This window comes from Schistocerca nitens, chromosome 11 (assembly GCF_023898315.1).
Source record: "Schistocerca nitens isolate TAMUIC-IGC-003100 chromosome 11, iqSchNite1.1, whole genome shotgun sequence".
Taxonomy (NCBI): Eukaryota; Metazoa; Arthropoda; class Insecta; order Orthoptera; family Acrididae; genus Schistocerca; species Schistocerca nitens.
This window is the reverse complement of record NC_064624.1, coordinates 20,442,536-20,464,292: the sequence shown is the minus strand read 5'-3', so window position 1 is coordinate 20,464,292 and position 21,757 is coordinate 20,442,536. Positions and strand designations below refer to the sequence as shown.

The window sequence follows — 21,757 nt, the reverse complement described above, 5'->3', positions numbered from 1 at the left end:
GAAAGATTAAGAAAAGGCAAACCTACGTTTCTAGCATTTGTAGACTTAGAGAAAGCTTTTGACAATGTTTACTGGAATACTCTCTTTCAAATTCTGAAGGTGGCAGGGTTAAATACACGGAGCGAAAGACTATTTACAATTTGCACAGAAAGCAGATGGCAGTTATAAGAGTCGGGGGACATGAAAGGGAAGCAGTAGTTGGGAAGGGAGTGAGACAGGGTTGTAGCCTCTCCCAAATGCTATTCAATCTGTATATTGAGCAAGCACTAAGGAAACAAAAAAAGCAGTTCAGAGTAGGTATTGAAATCGATGGAGAAGAAATAAAAACTTTGAGGTTCATTGATGACATTGTAATCCTGACAGAGACAGCAAAGGACTTGGAAGAGCAGTTGAACGGAATGGACAGTGTCTTGGAAGGAGGGTATAAGATGAACATCAACAAAAGCAAAACAAGGATAATGGAATGTAGTCGAATTAAGTCGGGTGATGCTGAGCGAATTAGATGAGGAAATGAGACACTTAAAGTAGAAAAGGAGTTTTGCTATTTGGAGAGCAAAATAACAGATGATGGTCGAAGTAGAGAGGATATAAAATGTAGACTGGCATGACAAGGAAAGCGTTTCTGAAGAAGAGAAATTTGTTAACATCTAGTATTGATTTAAGTGTTAGGAAGTCGTTTATGAAAGTATTTGTATGGAGTGTAGCCATGTATGGAAGTGAAACGTGGATGATAAATAGTTTGGACAAAAAGAGAATAAAAGCTTTCGAAATGTGGTGCTACAGAAGAATGCAGAAGATTAGACGTGTAGATCACATAACTAATGAGGAGGTATTGAATAGAATTGGAGAAAAGAAGAGTTTGTGGCACAACTTGACTAGAAGAAGGGATCGGTTGGTAGGACATGTTCTGAGGCATCAAGGGATCACCAATTTAGTACTGGAGGGCAGCGTGGAGGGTAAAAATCGTAGAGGGAGACCAAGAGATGAGTACACTAAGCAGATTCAGAAGGATGTAGGCTGCAGTAGGTACTGGGAGATGAAGAAGCTTGCACAGGATAGAGTAGCATGGAGAGCTGCATCAAACCAGTCTCAGGACTGAAGACCACAACAACAACTACAGCTATGTGTTTTACATGTTTACTGAAAAGTAGCAAATTCCGTATTTGTACATGTTGTCTTAAAAACTCGGTAAAATTAGTGATGAAACCTTTATTTACATGTACTTTCTTAAAAAGTGAGGGAGAAATCACAAAATGACAGTTAGATGTCCATCTCCTTAAAAAATCAGAAAAAAACTAGCCACGAATCTGTAAATAGCACCGTATGTTGCAGAAAATAGCGTGCCGACCATTCGCAAAAACGATGTCAGTACTTCTGGGTGTTACACTATTCTGAAAATTTGGAGCATCACCTGAATGTACTGATGCTGCTGCTTGTCGAGCGAGTTTCATGTTAAGAATGACAATTTCAGGATGCTAGGATGACACTAAGGACGGGTGGGCGGTGGTGGGGGCAAGCCCAAAAGCAGCACAGTGTGGTCATCGTTTTTCTTTTTGTAAAATACCATCATCAAAAATGACAGTTATCAGTTTACATTAACAGCACTGAATATCTGAATAAACATGCTGCCTTCTTGTGTATAAATTATGATAATTATCATGACAGTTATTGACCAATAATTATAAACAAAACATGCCCAAGTGAACAGTTTGTTTATGTAAACGCCATTGAATTAGGGTAGGGAAAGTGATTGGTTTGTTTACTTAAAATAGCAATGCCCCCATTAGGGCCAAGATACATACATCCCTTACTACAATCCTCTGTAAGGCTATCCATAATCTGTTTCTTGAGGATCCACACAGCACAGGACACATGCATATTTTTTTGCAGGACTCTTTGAGAGTGCAATGCATCTGTTCAGTAATTCGCAGTTAGCAAACTACTAAAGCCTATTCTAGTGTACTGTACCAATGTTTGCGATCATTATGTAGGCGTGATGCCAGACTGTAAACGAAATATAAGGCACTTTACAACGATTTATGGCAGATCAGTATTCTGTAGAAGAAAGTGTAAGTGGCATAATTCAGGAATTTAAATGGTTCTGTCTCAGAGGTACGTGTTCTGTCCAACTAACCCTGCTGAGTAAATACAGAAAAAAAAAGTTACTGACGGTAATGTGGGGATGTAAGCTGTCGCCAGCACACCGATCGGCAAGATGATCGACAACAGGCGCTGAATCTGCGTGCCTGTCAGGAGAAAGGCCAAAGGCAGACTCACCAGCAACGCACCGCCAACGCCCTCTCGACCGCCGGTATTTAGATCGCCGCCGCAGACTGGAGTGCCAGCTCATCAGTCACAGCCCAGTCACTTGCAGTCGCAGACCGTCGCAGTCACAGACAGAGTCCCAGTCTCAGGCAGCACATAGTGACCAGAGTAGTGTGCATAGCAGGACATGTTCGTCACCAGCAGTGAGGCTAACGTGGAATATTATGGAGGAGCTTGTACCACAACAACTTGCTTAGAGATAAGTAGCTTCTTGTTCTTGTTAATAAGGAACCCTATTAATACATGTGTGCAGTTGTGTTATAGGAAGAGGATACCAGCCACCAAGCAACATCCTCTCCCTTGCTTCCGCTGGTACAAGACTCTACAGTGTCAACCACGACACAAAACTTAAAATTAGCAACGCTTTTCCTGTTTTTTTTTCGTGTACCTCCACAACGACCTTGAAAATAATGAGAGGGACATTATTAAACATTTATAGGTGGTACAGATGATATCTGAATGAATCAATATTGATATGAAGTACACACTGCCATATACTGTACACTGGTAAGCAAAATTTCTGAATGTTTCTGTGCCAACTTCCATACTCCACAAACCGCTAAAGTACTTGCCAGAGAATGTTTCCACGGTAAAAATTGGAGTGAGGAACTGTGTAACTCCCTATGTGTGTGCTGTAACTTGTCTGGACTTGTCTTTGAGGTCCCTTGAATAGAGCATTCTAGTACATTCCTATGTTCTTCCAGCAATACTAGTTTTAGAAGCGTGTAAGAGTACTCTCACATGATGGTTGGCTTTTGTCTTCAGGCGTCTGACATTTCAGTTATTTTGGCACCACTCTGACACCCTCTCACAGATCAAATGAACCAGTGACCATTTGTGTTCCCATTATTTCCGTATGTTTAAATCTCAAGTTACTTCTATTTGATTTGGATGTAACATACCAAAGCAATATTCAAACAATATGCAAAATAGGTATTTTGAATGTATATTCCAAGTATCCTGCCAGTGAACTGAAGTCTGCCCCTGTTTTTACCATTTCACACTCCCCCCCCCCCAAAAAAAATGTTGTACTTAGGTATTTTTATGAGTCGAATGATTGCAGTAGTGACTCATTGAGATAAAACTCACAGGACAACAGATTTTAGTCTTTTGTGAAGAGCGCAATACCATATTCAAAACGACTACCAATCTTTCCACTGCTCTTAAATCTCATTAAAATCCGAATATTTATGCAATTTTTATCACGTAGCTCTTAATTGCAGATATCTGCTATAAAAATCATGAATTCCTATCGTCTCCCACATCATTAACATGCAATATAAACAACAAGGGTATCAACACATTTCCATAGAGTACACCTGTTTTTACCTCTACTTCTGTCGATCAATCTCCATTCAAGATAAATTCAGTACAGTCAGAAATTTGATTTGATACCACATATATCGTACTTTCATTAGTAAACGTTGCTTTGACAGTGAGTCACTTCCTTTCTGGAAGTCAAGAAATACTTCATTGGTCCATGGCTTAAAGTCTCACGTGAGAAAAGTTTAAATTTGATTTTACGTGATCTATTTTTACAAAATCCATGGTATTTGGTGTAGAGTAGGTCATTCTGTTGGATATACCCATACAGTGATTACATCAGACAGAGCTAAATTTATATTTAATGTCCTGGTTTACATGTATTAAGGCACAGAACGGTTGTGTGTAAGTGCCTAATGCTGTCCTAGTGACGTAGCCATTAAGTTTGCTAGCTAGTTTTGCAAAACTTCATAAAAGTTATTTCACTTTCACGTTTAGTTTAAGTCGAAGAAAGGATATAATTTTCGCTGATTAAAGGTAAATGCACTACAATCACTTAACGTAACAGTAAGTCGCTTGTCACACTTACACTGTCAACTAAAATTATGCACTGGAATTTACGGGCGAAAGAGGACTGTTGTATTTGCTGTTCTTTTATAAATTTCATTTTCATCTCTCTTGTATGATTTTGTTGATATGTGTCACATTTGGTGCGCAGCTTTGTGAAATATGGGTTGTCTCTTGTTGCATTCACAGTTAACTACTTATCTTCAAGTCTTTGGAAGGATGTCCTTTCATGATTAAAATTATACATGACAATATTACAATGATGGAGATTTTAATTTTTACTTGTGCCATATTTAATATCTGGCTGTATTACAGATTCGGTTCGCTTTTTCAATTGTATTACAGCGAAAAATGGATGTTTGGTACACTTTCCATTGCGGACTACTTGAGTAGCTCACAATTCTGCAGCTACATCTTATAGATTTTAAGCAAGGTCATGTTACATAGCCCTTTATCGCAGCTGTTGTTACTACTTGGTAGTGGGTGAGATTCCATTATTTAACAGCTGAGACAACCGAGTATATTGTTTCCTTATCTACTGTACCACATTGGGAAGTTATTTCTCTCTGTGTATTAATTTCGTAAAATATTACAATGACTGTGGTTTTTATTCTTTTGGAGTGGAGTAGAATTCAAGTCTCACGTGATATATCTAATTTTGTGATCCACTTCTTTGCAAAAATATGTAACATTAACCCATGAGTTGTAGAGTTCGTCCGAGCCGTAGTTGGGCAAACTACCGACAGGGGCAGTGAGGGTGCTGTCGGCAGCGCCGTCTGTCTACACAGAGCTGTTGTGTAGCGAATTGCAGGTACTGTGCTGGTGGGCGGGAAAAGGACTGAAAATCGTGGGAAACGTGGAAAAGTGGGAAAATCTCCTGTAGTGTTCTGCAGTGTGGTCGAGAACGACCATGTTACCTGACTGATGTTAGTATGTCTTCTAACAGCGGCATCACAAATGTGTGAAAAATGACTGATTTGAGGTGTTTCTTCGTTTCTCTTTAGTTAACATGAACTTGTACTGCGATCCTTATATGGTGCGATTATTGCTAGCAATGTCAAATTGTAGTTTAAGGCACAAGTTATTGCAGCAGTTTTACTGCAGACAGAGAAATGAATTCCATCTGAGATTAGAACTAAAGATGCGTTCTACTCGTATTGATAATATGGCGGTAATCTGGTCATGGTGCTGTTTACACTAATCTAACACCGTATGTTCTCCTGCTGGTTCTTGCTAATAATCACATGATGCAGAGGATTGGTTCAAACAACTTATGGGGATGCAGCTGCATGACATCTTTGACACCTGGCGGTATACCATCATTTGAGCCTTCAAAATGAATTCTCTTCGAGTCGTTTGAACATTTTGCAGGCTGGGAGAAACTCTGGTTTCAGACAGAGAAATGTTGTTATTAGTATCGAAATTAATATCTTTAACTTGTTATTGAGTTTTTAAAGGCTGCATAAGAAATGCTTTTGGAATGTTTCCTGAAAAGAAAGGTTACTTGCATTCCTGTATGGATCACTTCCATTGTCGTACTTGTTGAAGTTTGCTAGAGCATTTAAATGAACTACATAATGATGGGTACAAATTAATGAGAATAGGATAATTTTATTGTATTATTTATTAAAATAACGAGATGTCAGGTAGCGATTTTTTTGTTTTTTTGCCAACCTAGATTCGTAAGATTTCCAGCGTTATGTTAGCATATCTATGAGCTCTAGCTGGTAGTTCTGCCTGGCGAGGTCCAGCGGAGTGTCCCCCGTGTTATCGATGGCCCGCCTGTTGGCCCCTGACTCCAGCAGCACAGCCGCCGCGCCTGCATGACCGTCGAGCGCCGCCCTGTGCAGCGGCGTCTTCCCAAAGCGATTCGTGGCGTTAGGGTCAGCGGATGACGCCAGCAGCAGCCGCACCACAGCTGCGTGGCCCTTCCATGCTGCCAAGTGCAAAGGTGTATTCTCCAAATTGCTCCTGGCGTCCACCTCTGCCCCATGCTCCAACAGACAATTCACGGCCCGCACGTGTCCCTCCCTTGCTGCACAATGCAAAGCCGTCAGCCGCTGCTCATCCCCCGCACTCACGTCCGCCCCTGCTGCGAGCAGTGCCTCCAGCTTCTCCACTGCCCCCTCCTCACCCGCCTGGATCAGGTTCCTGTCTCTCTGCAGCCCAGGAAGGCTCCTGCACAAAACATCGAGGTTGTTACACTTAAATCATACACGTGCACCAAGAGCAGAAAATTATCATAGAGGCGAAACTACATTCTAACAAGAAACCTCTTGAGTGAGAGGTCGCAAAGGGCCAATGATGTTTACAGCACTTGATGGCCCACATGTTGTCTACCATGCATCACAATATAGGCTGCTAATGGTAACAGGGAGCGGGGCTGCAGGATCCAATGGACAGCACAGAATGATGATACTGAGCGTTGTTGAACTGCTGTGTCGATGAGTGACTCACAACACTACTACAAAACGGAGCCATGGCAAGCACATAAGAAGCAAACATTGCATAATAACTACAACAACACTTGCCGAGGTTCACATTTCGTCAGAGAGGGACCCAAGGAATTTTGCACACTGAGGAAGAAGTGGCAGATGAAATATTAGCCTTTTTTGTGTGTCTGTGGAATGTAGTGTAATGTTTGCTGGTTGGTTCATTTGGGGGAGGGGCCAAACAGCGAGGTCATCGGTCCCATCCGGTTATTGAAGGATGCAGAAAGAAGTCGGCTGTGCCTTCTCAAAGAAACCATCCCGCAAATTGCCTGAAGCGATTTAGGGAAATCATGGGAAACCTAAATCAGGGTGCCTGGACGTGGGTTTGAACCGTCGTCCTCCCGAATGTGAGTTCAGTGTGCTACCCGCTGGGCCACCTTGCTCGGCGTAATGTTTGTGTTGTATGATGATGCTGTGACAATGGAGATGGTCAAACTCCGTGCCGGTACTCGGTACCAAGGGGGCCACCGAACTTAACTTCCCCACCCGACAGACTGCTCACTGTCTACAGTGTCACATGGCCTCATTTTTTGACACACTGTAGAGAGGTTTGGTATTTAAACCAGGACATTGGCGCAGATTATGGTGATCAGCCCTCTCCGCCACCACTTCCCTTCCCCTTGCCCACTGGCAGTGAAAATTTTTCCGTCACCGCGAAACTGGCTTACCCTGGGTCGATCACCATCTCATAAACGTGCGCTAGCGACGTCGGCCACGGCGGCGGGTCGATTAGCGTATTTCCAAGATGTTAGTGGAATTTGTCGTGTACTGTCGACTGTGCAAATAATGTAAATGAAGAATACAATTGTGAAGATACATGCGTAATAAGTGAAAACAGGTGTCGAACTATGTCATTCGTCATTTTTGTTGGGCAGAAATATCGTTGTCCAAGGAGCGTGTAATAAACATAATTACGTATATGGGACCTCATTTGCAGCACTTTTAAACAAAAAAAGTTTCCACGAGGTTTCGAGTACCTACATTCGCAGAAATATGACAGTGTATTGCATAAGACCAACTAGAGGTATATAAGAGACGACGAGGCGCATCTGTTACAAAAACTGGTGTTTGCGTGTTTCAAGCATGCTCGATAAAATTTACAGGATATGCATGTTAGTGATTTCAAGGGAAGCAGTGCATGGTTGCATAACTTCAAACAGTGCTACAGAACTGGAAGACGTAGGATAACGAAATTCCAAACAAAATGTGAACTTGTCAGTGCACAGCAAACTGCGGAATCGGCCCAAAAATTTGTAGATGAGATAAACAAATTCGTCTCATTGTTCACCAAAAAATTTGTTTTCTACTATGACCTGACGGGATGTGAAGGGGAAATGTATATGAAAGAAACCCTGGAAATTAGACAGTACCAATAGGGTTTTATCAGCATCAACTAACATCAACGCCTTCACCCATCTGTATACAATTACGCTGACTGTTAATGTGGATGCTAAATTTTCTTGGAAGTTATTTAATATACTACGACAAATTTGAAGTGCTTGGCCCCTTACGATTCTTTCCCGTGTGTGTTACCTTGCAAGACCAGTAGGAAATAATTACGTACCAGCAAGCAAGAGTGCGGAAATGGACGTAAGAGTATTACAACTATGGTATGAATGCTGCTTTTGGCAAATAGCTGGTCAAAATAACTTCCTTTTACTTCATTCCTGGTCTATGTACGAAAATCATACTTCTTGAGAGCAAACTATGTCTCCTGAAAAGTGTGCGGCGTTGTAATCCATACCAACTGTGACCACTGGACAAATTCAGCTTCAGAATGCTTGTTTCTTCTTTGCCTATAAAACATATTAACACACGATCTGCAGCTACACCTTGAAGGATTGCTAGATTTACGACAGGCTGTTTTGCATTCAGTTACATGCCACCACATTCCACCAGTTCTCATCACACCATTACGCCTTCCTTAAGAGGGGATACAAAGCAGAACGTCCTACATAAATTGTTGCTCCCAAGTTTATTGCTCGATATTCACGGTGCGAACCTATGTGATCAGTGTGGCGCACCATTTTTAATTTTGTGTTCATGGTGACGGCTTGTTTTTAATATTTCTTGAATGGTGACGATGACCAGTTTTTGAAACGTAATACATACATCCCATAGAAGACCGATCTCTGCACCTCGCAGATACTCACTTTGTGTCACTCTCCTGAGGCACATGGTGAGTCATCAGCAGCTAATATGTTTCCTGTCAGTACAGTGAAAACAGTGCTTCAGAATGAATATAGTACTTGCAAACCTCGCACTGAAGGAATTTCTTGTAAGAGAGACATAGCGACCAATCACGACGAATTTATCTGAATGGGATGGTAATTGGTAGTCATGACATACACATACAGGCAAACAAAAGGTTTCAGCTTCAGAACAGTAGGATGATTTTTTCAAGATAACGAGCTTCACAAATTGAGAAAGTCAATAATCCGTTGGTCCATCTCTAGCGTCTATACAAGCAGTCATTCGGCTTGGCATTTAATGTCAGAAATATTGGATGTCCACCTGAAGGATATCGTGGCAAATTCTGCTCAATTGGCGCGTTAGATCGTCAAATTCTCGAGCTGGTTGCAAAATAATGCCAATTATTCTCCAAACATTCTCATATGAGGAGTCCTGCCGACATTGTTGGCCAAGGTAGTGTTTAACAAACACGAAGACAAGCAGTAGAAACTCTCGCCGTGTGCTGAAATGTAAGCCCAGCATGGCTTGCCATGAGGATCAACAAAATTGGGTGAAGAATATCGTCGACGTACAGCTGTGCTGTAAGGGCGCTGTAGACAAATACGAGAAGGGTCCTGTATTGAAATGAATTGGCACTGAAAACCATGACCCCTGGATGTCAGGTCGTACGACTCTTCAGTGATGAGTCTTGCTTCGAACAGAACCCTGACGACCAGCGAAGACGTGTCTGGAGACGCCCGAGACAGGGTGGGATACCAACCTCAGTGTCGCCTGCCATATGGTCACACTTCCAGGAGTGATGGTCCGGGATGCCATTTGATTTCATTGCAGGACACTTTTGGTTGTGATCTGTGGCACCCTTACAGCACACTGGTACGTCGTCTATAGTCTACACACTGTTTCGTTGCCCTTCACGGAATCCTGGGCTTATCTTTCAGCAAGATAATACCCGCCCGCAAACGGCGAGCGTTTCTACCACCTGTCTTCGTGCTTGCCAGCAAAGTCGCTAGATGTCCCTCCAACTTAGAACGTTTGAGGCATTATGGGCAGAGCCTCCAACCAACTTGGGATATTGACTATCCAACGCACCAATTGAACAGAATCTGGCATGATTGCCATCTGGAGGACATCGCACAATCAATCAATGCCAATATTAAGAACTGCTTGTATAAGAGCCAGAGGTGGGCCAATGCATTATTGACTTGCTCAATTTGTGATGCTTGTTCTCTTGAATAAATCATCCAAATTTTCTGAAGTGGTAGTCGTTTGTTTGCCTGTACATGTAGATCACATCTACCGATATCCGTCCTATTCAGATACTTTTTTATGGTGTGTCATTTTTTATTTATTTTTGTTTTGTTTTTGGGTCTCTGAGCAGTTCTGTATACACATTTCCAAAGTGACACAATAGAAATCTGCAACTCTCTCTTCTACGATGTTGAATTGTCTGAAAGTTAGATTTGTAAGGTACAAATGTAACGCAGTATCCTGTCATCAAACGCTTCTTCCGATTTCCACTATCTCATAATTTGTCACATTTTGTCATAATTCATTTCTGACATTGACTTCCTTTGCCCTTAGAATGTTGCTGTAAGACAGCATACAGATGCTCAACACATATTAGTTCTCTATGTACAGGAATCGCTTCTCACACTTATCACATGCCTATTGAATCACATGTATAGTTATATAGACTAACTTTCCTGGTATTTCAGGAAAAAATTCAATTCAGTTATCCACAGATTTTATGAAGTTCTTCGTCGAACAGAAAATATTACGTTGGCCAGAACACCATTCTGTCGAAATATTTCAGTTATAAAAATGGCACTTATTTGGCTGCCCTCACATTACAACAAATGAATTTGTTGATGCATAGACACGTGCACAGTTGCATAGATACGTAGGCAAACACGTTTCATGATAACAAGCACACACACATGCAATCAGCCACACACACGCACGCACGCACGTACGCACACACACACACACACACACACACACACACACACTTTTCCTACGTTCTTGTGGTGACCACGCTCCTGGAGGCTACAGCAAAAAGTGTAGGCTGAGAGAGTAAATTAGTTTTTCAAGCACGTGTCTACATTATCATTCTGAATACAGAAAGTAAATCTTGGATTCCTAAACACACTGTATACCTCACGTATGCGCTGAGAAAGAGCACCTTGGATTCATATGTGACAGCATTACTACAATGAGCCTAATAAACAACCTTTGTTCTCACACTAAAAAGTATGTGCTTCATGATATGAAGAATGAAGTAAATTTTTTATGATCAAAAGGTATTTAAAAACAAAATCCTTTTCTTACTCTGCCAAGGTAGCTATTACAGTTGACAAATCCCACGCCTGCTATCCAGACACTCAGCATCTATATGTATATATATCGATTATGGTGCAAAACATTCAATAATAACAGATTTTGCAGCCATGCCACTATGCCCTTTCCATATTTTGAAACTGAATATTGTAGGGCTTACTCCACCTCTAAATGAAACTGCCTTGCTATCCATATCATCAACCCTACGGCTGTAGGTAAAATATCTATATATCGACATATTTCCAGGACTTTCGATGTATATTGACTTTGTAGTTCAGTTTCGATCCATCGGTATCGAAACGGCAATATCATTTGCCGATATTTTTATTTTATAGTATATTTATTCCCAATTTTCGGTAAATATTTGATGCTGTTTCTTTTGAAACTGTAGTAGAACATAATTTCATTTTCCCTGTGTGAGGGAGTCATACTACTTTTTGCGATTTCATCATGTCTAGTCTGTCTGTTTGACTTTGTGAAGCAATTATAGATGGCTCAATGAAGTAGTCCGATTGGACTGCAGAGTAGTGGTGTGAATTGAATAACAAGATATCCGAAGTGAAGATATAGCGCAATATTTGCTTACAAAAACAGTTCTTAACGCAACTAGTGTGCTATTTTTCACATAGGCATTCTTCTGCTGAAACTGACCAAAAAAATCGAAGTGACAAGATTGGTCTTTGCGATGGGCGGAGACATACGACCGGAAATGCTGACGTAATCGCCGCTCGGCGCTACCAATAGAATCTGCAAAACACCACGCAATTTTGACACTACAACTACTAGGTCGCTGGCATTTGCAGAAATGAGGAAACAGGGAAGTCGACTTGAAGTGTTCCGAACAAATCTGATATGTGACGAAACAGAACGCTGGACCCATCGGACACCTTTTATTGTGCGACTTGCATGCAATTACCACTGCTAGCATAGTGGTTATCACCCAGCGTGAACGAACTTCGTTTTCCTTGCGATTCCTGCTCTGAGGATGATAACCAGACTTCTAACTTGTTGATGCACAGAATAAATAATAATAAATCAGTACTTAAATATACAGGTCGAAAACTGGCGGAGTATTTACAATGTGCAGCTGTTATTTATTTTGACCAGTATGTTGATATTTCGTACTTAGGTATATCGATAAATCGACAAATCTTTCGATCTATCAGCAGCAAATAATGACGTTTCAAAAAATATCGGTTCACCAGATTATCGATGTTTTTATAATTATCAGCGGTCTTAATCTACGATACGTAGCATTTCGTAAATGAGTATTAAGTTTGTTTTGCTCGTTTTTTAGTTTTTGCAAGAAAATTGCACTTAATTTGCTGCATGACGATTGCCTTTCAGAACTTGTATTTTTACTTACGAGTTTTGTGTTTATAGTAGATATACTATTGTCTTCCATGTCTCTGACATTTTATAATGTTGTTTACTTGCCCCTATAATCAGCCACTGCCGACATCAGAGGAAAGGTTTCATGTTTTTCTTCCAGCACAGAGGTATACTTGCCTCTTATTGGTAATTTGTCTATATGCTCTTTTCAGCACACTTTCCGCTGTCAGCCGGCCACTGTGGCCGAGCGGTTATATGCGCTTCAGTCTGGAAGCGCTTGACCGCTACAGTCGCAGTTTCGAATCCTGCCGCGGGCGTGGATGTGTGTGATGTCCTTAGGTTAGTTAGGTTTAAGTAGTTCTAAGTTCTAGGGGACTGATGACCTCAGATGTTAAGTCCCATAGTGCTCAGAGCAATTTGAACCATTTTTCCTCAGTCCAGTTTGGTTTCCTTATTCCCTTCAACAAGAAATTGTTCTTTATCCATTTCTCTAGTTCCTTTTACCTTCTGTATAACTCCTTTGTTTCCCCCAGCAACTGTTTCAATAAAACTTTTTCGTTTTTTGAGAAACTGTCGTCGTTGCTTATAACAAGTTTTTTTCGCTCTTTATACAGATACCTTTGTGGTATAGAGTCCATCAGCTTCCCTGTCTTGTTTCTAATTCTACCTCTCCAATTTGTTTTCCTCTACTGAGGGTCTACTAATTTCAATTTAAGTATGTGCTACATAATTATAATCCTTAGCCTGGTCAGTATGTGCACTCTCTTTAACACTATTGTTCCTGTTTTGGGGCATGCATGTGGCGGTGCCATCTTACATCGAACTGTTCCTTGGTGTGTCCATCGGTTTAATCTCTTTCCTGGTACATCCTTCTTGTTAATTGTTAGCAGGTACCTCTTGGTGTGTAAGTCATCTTACTTCTATGTGGCAAATTTGGCATAATTTTGTTGGGTTCCTTTTTCTGACTTAATTTCATTGAATGTGCTGTGTGACATACTTCAACATATGACGGAGTAGATGTACTTCTGTTGCCTACCTACGCTGCATCAGGCTCCTAAATGTACAATGTATCCACAGGTCGTAGACACCTGCCTCTGACCATCCTAGGTAATTAATTCTTTAATCGCTCTATAGAAGGGAATGTGTTTTCTTAAGTCCGTTCACACATTTTTTATCCCTCTATCAACATTAAGATACATGTTTTGTTTCCGTGTTTCCCCTTGAATAGCTAAGAAACTCCTATATTATAGACCAGGTTGTCATGTTTTATTAATTTCAAAATTCGTGTTGAATTCTCTAAATACAGTAAGTTCTATGTAAGAATACTTCAGCAACATATTGAATTCTATTTGACTTTAAGATGGACTGGATTGGGAATGAAGTCATGTTGTGAATCTATCAGTTCACTGTCAGCTGATTATGTTTTTGATAAATCAAAACATCGAAATCTTCTCCTAAGAGACACTGCTATCAAAAATGAAAATGAAGTATCTGGTGGAGCTGCGGTGAGTGAAAAACTGTAAACAGGGTACATGATAAACTCCATTAATTGCAGGGGGTTGTTTGCAACTGGCGAGGTGCTCAGTGGCGCAAACGTCTTCACTCATCCACGCTCACTGCAAGACTGACTAGATATCCCCCTTATTGTAAACAGGCATCTTAATTGTTAGCCCACCTGGGCATGCCTACACACAGGACACAAACTTTGCTATTGCTGCTGTTTCGACGAATAATATTCAAACAATACTGCTAGAGGTTCTGACACACATCTCCCATCATAGGAAAGGCCGTTGTCCACATCGGCTCCATTCCCACAGTAGTGTGGTTCAGAAATACCCCTGATTCTAATGTTTTCAATGGAAATATCAACGAGAATGGAGGTTGAGTCAGGCCTGCGCATGTGGTGTGGTAGCCTAATGGTTGGTCTTGTGGTAAGCATGATGTCTGCAGTCATATCCCAGTATGACACAAATTTTGTAAGATTGATTTTTTTTACTGTAACACGTCGGTAGCATCCAAATGAGTGGTACTATGAGTGTGGAAATTGTACACGTGTACTGACGCAACTCACCGATAGTACAAGACAGCGATGTCGAAAAGTGGGGGAAAGCGGCGGGAAGCTGTGGGCACTGCAGCTGGGTCAGGCCAGTCGTCGTCGCCATACAGCTGAGTGTCCGGGATGAGCCGGCTCTCCGTAGTGGCTGATGCTCTGCGCAGAGAGACAGTGCGTGAGCGAGCGTGTTCACGTGGAGGACGCGGACAACTGCAGAGGGATCAAGATAACAGAACATTCACTGCGTTCAACAATAGTGGGTCTTCTAAGGTGAATGACTCACCAGTGAGGTTCTCAGTTTACACATTTTTCGTTGGTACACAAACAACAGGTTGTTCAAAATTAAGCCCAAGTTAAAGGGTAAACGTTAATTGTAGAGCGATAGGAGCACTATCGAATTGGACAGGTTGAATAAATTGCTACATAAATCACAAAGAATTTAGAATGATAATAACCATTCAATAAATGTACTAAATGTGGTACTATAATCATCAGATGTGTGTCGGAAACAGACCGCATGTGGCACAGACAGTGAAAAAAGTGAGAACAGCTTTTCAATTTAATAGGAAAGAAAATTCAGGTAAGGAAACGGCGCAGGAAGGTGATGATTAACGTTGAGATGGAACGTTAACTGCAATAGATGGAATAGGGAACGTTGTGTCGTGTGTTCTAGTAAAAGGAAACAGCGCAGCACGTGTTTAGAGAGGCCATACAGAACTTCAGGCAAGGCAGGTGCGCAGACAAATGAACCCAGCTCCTGCAAGAAGGTCGAGTAGCATTTTGACCAAAAAAACTTTCTCTCAGTGTGCTATACAAGGCAGTGTACTGAAGTACAGAACACAGTGTGAAGCATGAGTGAGCAGAAAGGAGAAGGAAATCGGAAGAAAAGGCCTAGCGTTATGTGAGAAACTGTCTGGGGTCACATGCAGTGATCACAGTTTGTGTAAGGAGTAAGCAACACTACTTCCTCCCACACAGGTGCTTATGTGAAATTGTTTACTAGCTAGACAACACGAATTTTGTTACTGAAATTGCTGGGTAATTCAATCAGGAACCAAGAATGTGAAAGATAAATATCCAAAAAGCAAAGCTGTAATGCTGATGTGGGAATGCTGATTACTCTGACTGGCTGCTCTACTAAGCCTAAGGTCTCCACATGTCAACACTTACGGCATGCTAACGTTAGAAGTTAAAAAAATTCAAATACACCATTGCCCTCCTTGTATTATACTACAGTATCCCTGGCGATGCTTCTGAGAGACACAACTGATCACATCTCTATTTATACAGCATGATAACATTTATAATACATCACTGTAAACAACAGCTGAAACAGCAAATAAATTTAAATTCTACTTTGTGTGAACTAGTTTACAGTGAACAGTAAATTGTGCAAAATCAGGATCAAGAACTCCACAGCAATGGCTCATGCTGCGTGTACAGTCAATAATCGCTTTATTGAGACTCTTGATGACAAAAGCTAAAAGCTCAAAAAGCTTCTTATACACGTGCAATTTAACATAACTATTTATGACGAATAGGGCTATATTACTTAAAGTGAGAACAGTGTATGAAGCTGCAAAAAATGCTCTTCCTAGACTTCTGTTGGCAGATTTATCTGCTTATAAAACAGTTTAATTTAGAGATCTGATGAATCTGTTAGGAGATGGTAAAGTAAGCACTGAGATGTACCTCCACACGACTTCTGTAATTGTCAATAAAGGTACATTTCACAGCACAGACACCACTAAGCGAACTAAGTTGTGAAGGACAGCACAGTGACTGCTTGTTGTATATTCATAGGCAGATACATACACATTTGTGGGAGATTAGGTGAAAACCTCATTTATGCGTACCTGGTTTCTGCAGGTGGCTCTACGATCAGTCGGGTTAACTCCACAACAGAGAGTGGGTGGCTGACCGTAGCGTCTGCCCAGTCTTGCGTCATCACCACCTGGTATTTGTGGGCCTTTATGAATGCAACAGCGACTTGTCTGAGGGTGGGGCAGGAGTGTCTCAGAGCGAGCACGGCTGCCGTCGCCGCATTCTCCACATCGAGTTGTTCAGCCATCTGTTGCTCGCACACATCCTTCAGGTCTGACAAGCCGTATTTGTCTGCAGCCGCCAGCAGCTGGGGGGCCATGCCGGACAGCTGGGGGGCCTGCAGGGTGTACATGTAGGCCAGCAGCTGCCGCATCACTGGCCCCTCCACGTCTGTGACGGCGACCTGGCCGCTGCTGGCCTCCAGGGTGTCGTGGTGGAACATTGCCTGGAACACGGGGCTCCTAGCGACCAGGACGGCCCTGTGCGCAGCCAGCCGCGTCTCTCCTGCCACCACTGTCACCATAGCGCCGTCACCTGCGTCTAGGAGGGCACCCAGGTCCACGGCCAGGGTCTCCTTAACCTTCTTAACTGATTCCATTGCGGGTGATTCTGAAACACGTCATCACTAAAGTAGCCCTTTGCCCTTACACAGTACACTATACAGTTTTGTGAGGCACAGACAGACCTGTGTCAGACAACATTTGGTAATTGTTGTCGGCCACAAGTGAATGCAACTGTATAGTATTCTTCCTGTGTCAATTTGGTGCCACGTATAACAGCTGTAAATGTTGAAAACTGTTTTATTCTTTTTGTTTCAGCACATTTCGTAAGTATAACTAGCCACAGAAGAGGGGGACACATTCTTTTTCATTTTTTTCCCTGCAATGCATTGATAACGGGTTATGAAGCTATTCGAAATGGAGATGTACTGAAATATGAACAAGACCTTAAGGAATTACACTAGTGCTTGATTCAACGAGTTATCCTCCTAGTTATTTCAGTTATATAAGAAAACCATGATATTTATTTTTAGCAGATAGTCCAGTGTGTTGTCCTGCAGCACTTTGTTCGTACAGTGGACTGACAACCTGCTACTGAGCTTTGGCCTACCTCCCCAGGAGAGATTTCCTGAGTAAGGCAACTTCAGTAAGACCGACTCTTTCTCAACTCTTCTGACATATACCAACAGGACAACACCATACCTTACACACGCTGATGTATCAGAATCAGTTACAAAAAAAAAAATGCTGTGCCTTCAACTAACATCTGTGATATAGTTTTCTCGCCGATGTCACGCTAACATAGTACTGCATATGATACTTATAACAATAGATAGTTCCATTGTTATTCATCTCCAGTTGGAAGATGTGATTCTGGCTGAAGTATTTCACAATCCAGTTAATGTTTAGGGTCTCTGAAGTCCATATTACACGGTCGGGATGGCTGTTAAAATGAAAGAGCAAATCACTGTTCACTTACTGCAGTTACCTTGTTTCAGCCAAAACCAATCGTTATCGAATTCATCTTAAAACGTGAATGAAAGTAGTTCTGAATACGATCGTTGATGACAAGTACCTCAGTATAGACAATATTCTGGTTGAAATTCTTACAGTGGAAAGAATGGAGACGAAAGACTTATTCTATGCTCTTATGTCTAAGGTACGAGGGAAACTGCCCAAGGATCTTAAAAGAAACCTTATTATTCTCATCTCTAAAAATATAAATCTCTTATATGTGAAAGTTCCAAAGTTAAGCATCTATAGAAAATAATAACAGCCACAATCCACAGAATGTTGAAGCCACGTTCTGAGAAAATAAGTTTGGATTAGAAAAAAGAAAAAAACAAAAAATGGGTGATCAGAAAAAGAATATCAGCTTTAAAATTTATTACAGAAAATCAAATAGAAAGGAATTTGTTGCATACATACCTGTTCTAGATATACAGGAATCTTTTAATACTATACAATAGCGAAAAGCGTTAGAGGTACTGAAGAAACTAGGAATAAAGCACAGAGACTGATAAGTGATGTGGGTGCGTTATAAGGACAAGAAGGATTTTATTGGAGGGCACTCTACACAGATAGAGGTACTTATTTAGAAAGCAGCCCAAGGAGGATGTACACTACGAAACTATTTTTAAATCAGGAAGTAGAAGAGGCAGCTGTAGTCAAAGGTGAATGTTTGTGATAAAGGATGACAAACAAGTGTTCGATCACATGTGTGTCACAAGCTATTGCAACAGCTTGTCTTATTTAGTTATTTGGGAAGTGGAATAACTACAAATGCAAAAAGCGAAGAAAAAATAAGAAGCATAATTCTCCGAGCAAAACGTGCCTGGAAGAAATAGATAAAGATATTAATATCCAAAAGTAACGGCCTACAAATCAGGAAAAGCCTTCCGAAAGCATATATCTGTATTGTGGCACTGTATGATCGTGAGACGTGGACTCTTCAGACTGAGGAAACCAAAGCATTGAATTATTTTGATGTGCGGTGTTACAGGCGCGTCCTAAAAATAAAATAGACTGACAAACCCACAAATGACAAAGTCCTTAAGCAGGCCTAAGTGGCCGAGTGGTTCTAGGCGCTACAGTCTGGAACCGCGCGGCCGCTGCGGTCGCAGGTTTGAATCCTGCCTCGGGCATGGATGTCTCTGATGTCCTTAGGTTAGTTAGGTTTAAGTAGTTCTAAGTTCTAGGGGACTGATGATCACAGCAGTTAAGTCCCATAGTGCTCAGAGCCATTTTTTTGACAAAGTCCTTAAAAGTGTGGGGCAGAAGGGCAGTTAATAGAACACTGTTGAAAAATAAAGAGTTGAGACTATTACTTATCTATTGAGAAATTAGCGGCTCCTAAAACATCGTACGAATGGAAAAATAATTTCAGAAAGACCGCGACTAAATTACATTGACCAAATTATAAAACATATTAACTGCCGCTCCTACTTGTACAAGTAGAAGAAGGTTGGAAGCCTGGAGCTATGCTGACAACCAATGCTCGGACTGAACACTGAAGCTGAAGAAAAAGAAGATGACTTTGCATACAGTCTGTGATTGTCAGCTAAATAAACGATACTGCAATATTTTGCCTCTCCCAATTCCCATTACCTCCTTCACATATCATACCATGGCATTTCAAGTTTCTTAAACCTGTCGCCTTAATACTGATTTTCCCTTTCTTTGTAGCACCCACACTGTTCCTTGCGGTCGACCTCACTGTCTTTCGGCATTTTTTCTTCTGACTACAATGATTTCCGTATATGTATGTGATTTTAACTTTCCACAACGAATATGACGTTCATGTGCACGCTCTCTCTCACTAGTTGTAAAAATATTGTTGTATTTGCACCAAATACAGAAATGGAAACCATAATTAATTTACACTGCTGTAACAAACTGTCATTCCCTGTCATTACTGTCATAAATATCAGACAAGGCCCAGCCCCAATTGGTCGAATAATGTTTGGTATTCAGGAAATTCATCAGGACTCCCTCACAGATTCCGAAAGAGCCTGTTAAAATAAAAAAGCTTCTGAGCCATTTCACCCTTGCCTATGACCGCTCCTACGATGCCGATAATTCAAAAATGTCAACAGAAATACATGTATAACTTTATTAGTATTAAATACACACTACTTTCCCCTTTCAAAGTTCTTCTCACTCATTTTCCATATGATTGATTTACGTCACGGCCTAAAGGTTAAAGGACAAACTTCCGTCTCTCTTAGATCACTGGTACTACGCAAAATGATGGTTCTTTCACGTGATGAGAACTGTCTCCTTCATTACCTTATAAACTCCCCTATTCCAGTAAAGTAGGAAACACTTCTTTGTTCGCATGCCTCAGTGTGCGGATGAGTGTGCTGTATGTAACAATGCCTCTCAATTAACTTGATACCCTTGTGTTGAATCCAGCGCTGCGCAGATTTACAGACGGTCCCGTCACATACACATTCTGCAAGAACTTCTGTACTTTTGAATTGTGAATAACAGCTGTTATACGAATTTACAACACCGAAGGTAAACAGACAGCATTTTCTTCATAGAGGTGAAGTTGTAGTACTTGTAAATTTTGAGATCTCCCATTACCTATTTTTTCTCTGTTTCTATTAACTACGGTGCAATTATATCTTCAACTATGTTTCTATGTACGCTGACATCGGAGTCTTGTTGTCATTTAGCTGTTACTTTTTCACAGTTGTGCAGAGTGAGTTGTACTGAAATCCAATGCAATTCAACCAAACTGTGTAAGCTGCAGAAGTTTTTTGTCTGTATGTAACTGAGGTACAGCGTTCTTGGTCAGTGTTTACATTCCCAGACGACAAGAGTGGAAATAGGTATGCCACTAAAGTGAACGAAAATCTGCCAATAGTAGGTTACTCACATAACATTTCAAACTGAGGAACTCTTCATTTATATAACTTCCCACTGCCTTATGCCTACGACACACTGTTTTTTATTGAGTTACAGATCACACAAAAACGTATACCTTTCAAATATGAAGTAGAAACAAGCGTTCAAACTCAAAAAGAACGAAATACTATGAGTAAGAGCAGAAAACCACAAGGCTACTGGAAGACATGGAGAAAATGACAGTGAATCTGTCTCAAGCACTAGTCTGATGGAAACCTTTGGCTTTATAATGGCCATGCATTTTGTTGCATTGCTAATTCAGGAGCTGATCCATGCAGACTTAATCGAGTATAAAGTTGATAAAGGAGTTATTGACTTAATATATCACAAATGTGTGAGAGTAAAAAGGTCGAGCAGCTCCTGCAAATCCTCTACTCACCGTACAGTCAGGGAGGAGTGACGTCACGAGGTGCGTCCAGCGTACAGAGTGTCCTGCAAGTGTAGGCAGACAACCTGACAAGCTTCTGCTGCGCTGCGACTTATATACTCGCACCTAAAGATGGCCGCTACAGCGACGTGACGTAATCGCGTTATGCACTTGCTCCACGCATCATCACCAGGTGGTGGCACGTTTCAGCTTATCATCTATCTGGAGTGTTTACTGCTGAGGTGCGACACGCTCAGATCACGAGTGCACTGCGTAGGTAGGCTTGTGTAATCTATCAACGTTCATGAACACTTCTGCCTTCCAGGAATACAAAATGTCAGAAAGCGTGCTTCGTGATACTGGCCACTGTGTCATTTGAACATCATCAATCTATGATTCTTGAGTTTCTCCCAGCGTATTTGATAATCAAAATATCCACGGGTGTGCTGCCGGTCTATAGTGTCCAACGGGCACAATATTTCGGCGATCATACATGTCGCCATCATCAGGTGAACTGACGGACTGAGCTCCTGTGAACGTGCCGGCACGGAGATCCGTACGCTATAGCTGCTCAGAGGGAACTGGGTTCGGT

The 21,757-nt window shown here is 41.3% G+C and overlaps 1 protein-coding gene across 2 annotated transcripts; it reads right to left on the bottom strand.

Moving 5' to 3' along the window:
- Window positions 1-5,782: 5,782 nt before the first annotated feature.
- On the bottom strand, window positions 5,783-21,344 carry LOC126212881 (speckle-type POZ protein-like). 2 transcript variants are annotated; one of them, XM_049940382.1, is made up of 4 exons: window positions 21,178-21,274; window positions 16,419-16,995; window positions 14,581-14,718; window positions 5,783-6,333 (listed from the first exon to the last, which is right to left on the bottom strand). In XM_049940382.1, the coding sequence occupies exons 2-4, from the start codon at window positions 16,982-16,984 to the stop codon at window positions 5,853-5,855; spliced, it is 1,185 nt and encodes a 394-aa protein (XP_049796339.1). In that variant the 5' UTR covers window positions 16,985-16,995; window positions 21,178-21,274; the 3' UTR covers window positions 5,783-5,852. The 2 variants fall into 2 exon arrangements, with proteins under 2 accessions (XP_049796339.1, XP_049796340.1); XM_049940383.1 differs by lacking the exon at window positions 14,581-14,718 and having other exon boundaries at window positions 21,178-21,344.
- Window positions 21,345-21,757: the final 413 nt, after the last annotated feature.

Coding starts and splice junctions, on each gene's coding strand:
- LOC126212881 (XM_049940382.1), bottom strand. CDS start 16,984: ATGGAATCAGTTAAGAAGGTTAAGGAGACCCTGGCCGTGGACCTGGGT. Junction 14,719..16,418: donor GAGCCACCTGCAGAAACCAG/GTACGCATAAAT, acceptor CTCTCTGCGCAG/AGCATCAGCCACTACGGAGA. Junction 6,334..14,580: donor ATCGCTGTCTTGTACTATCG/GTGAGTTGCGTC, acceptor TGTTTTGTGCAG/GAGCCTTCCTGGGCTGCAGA.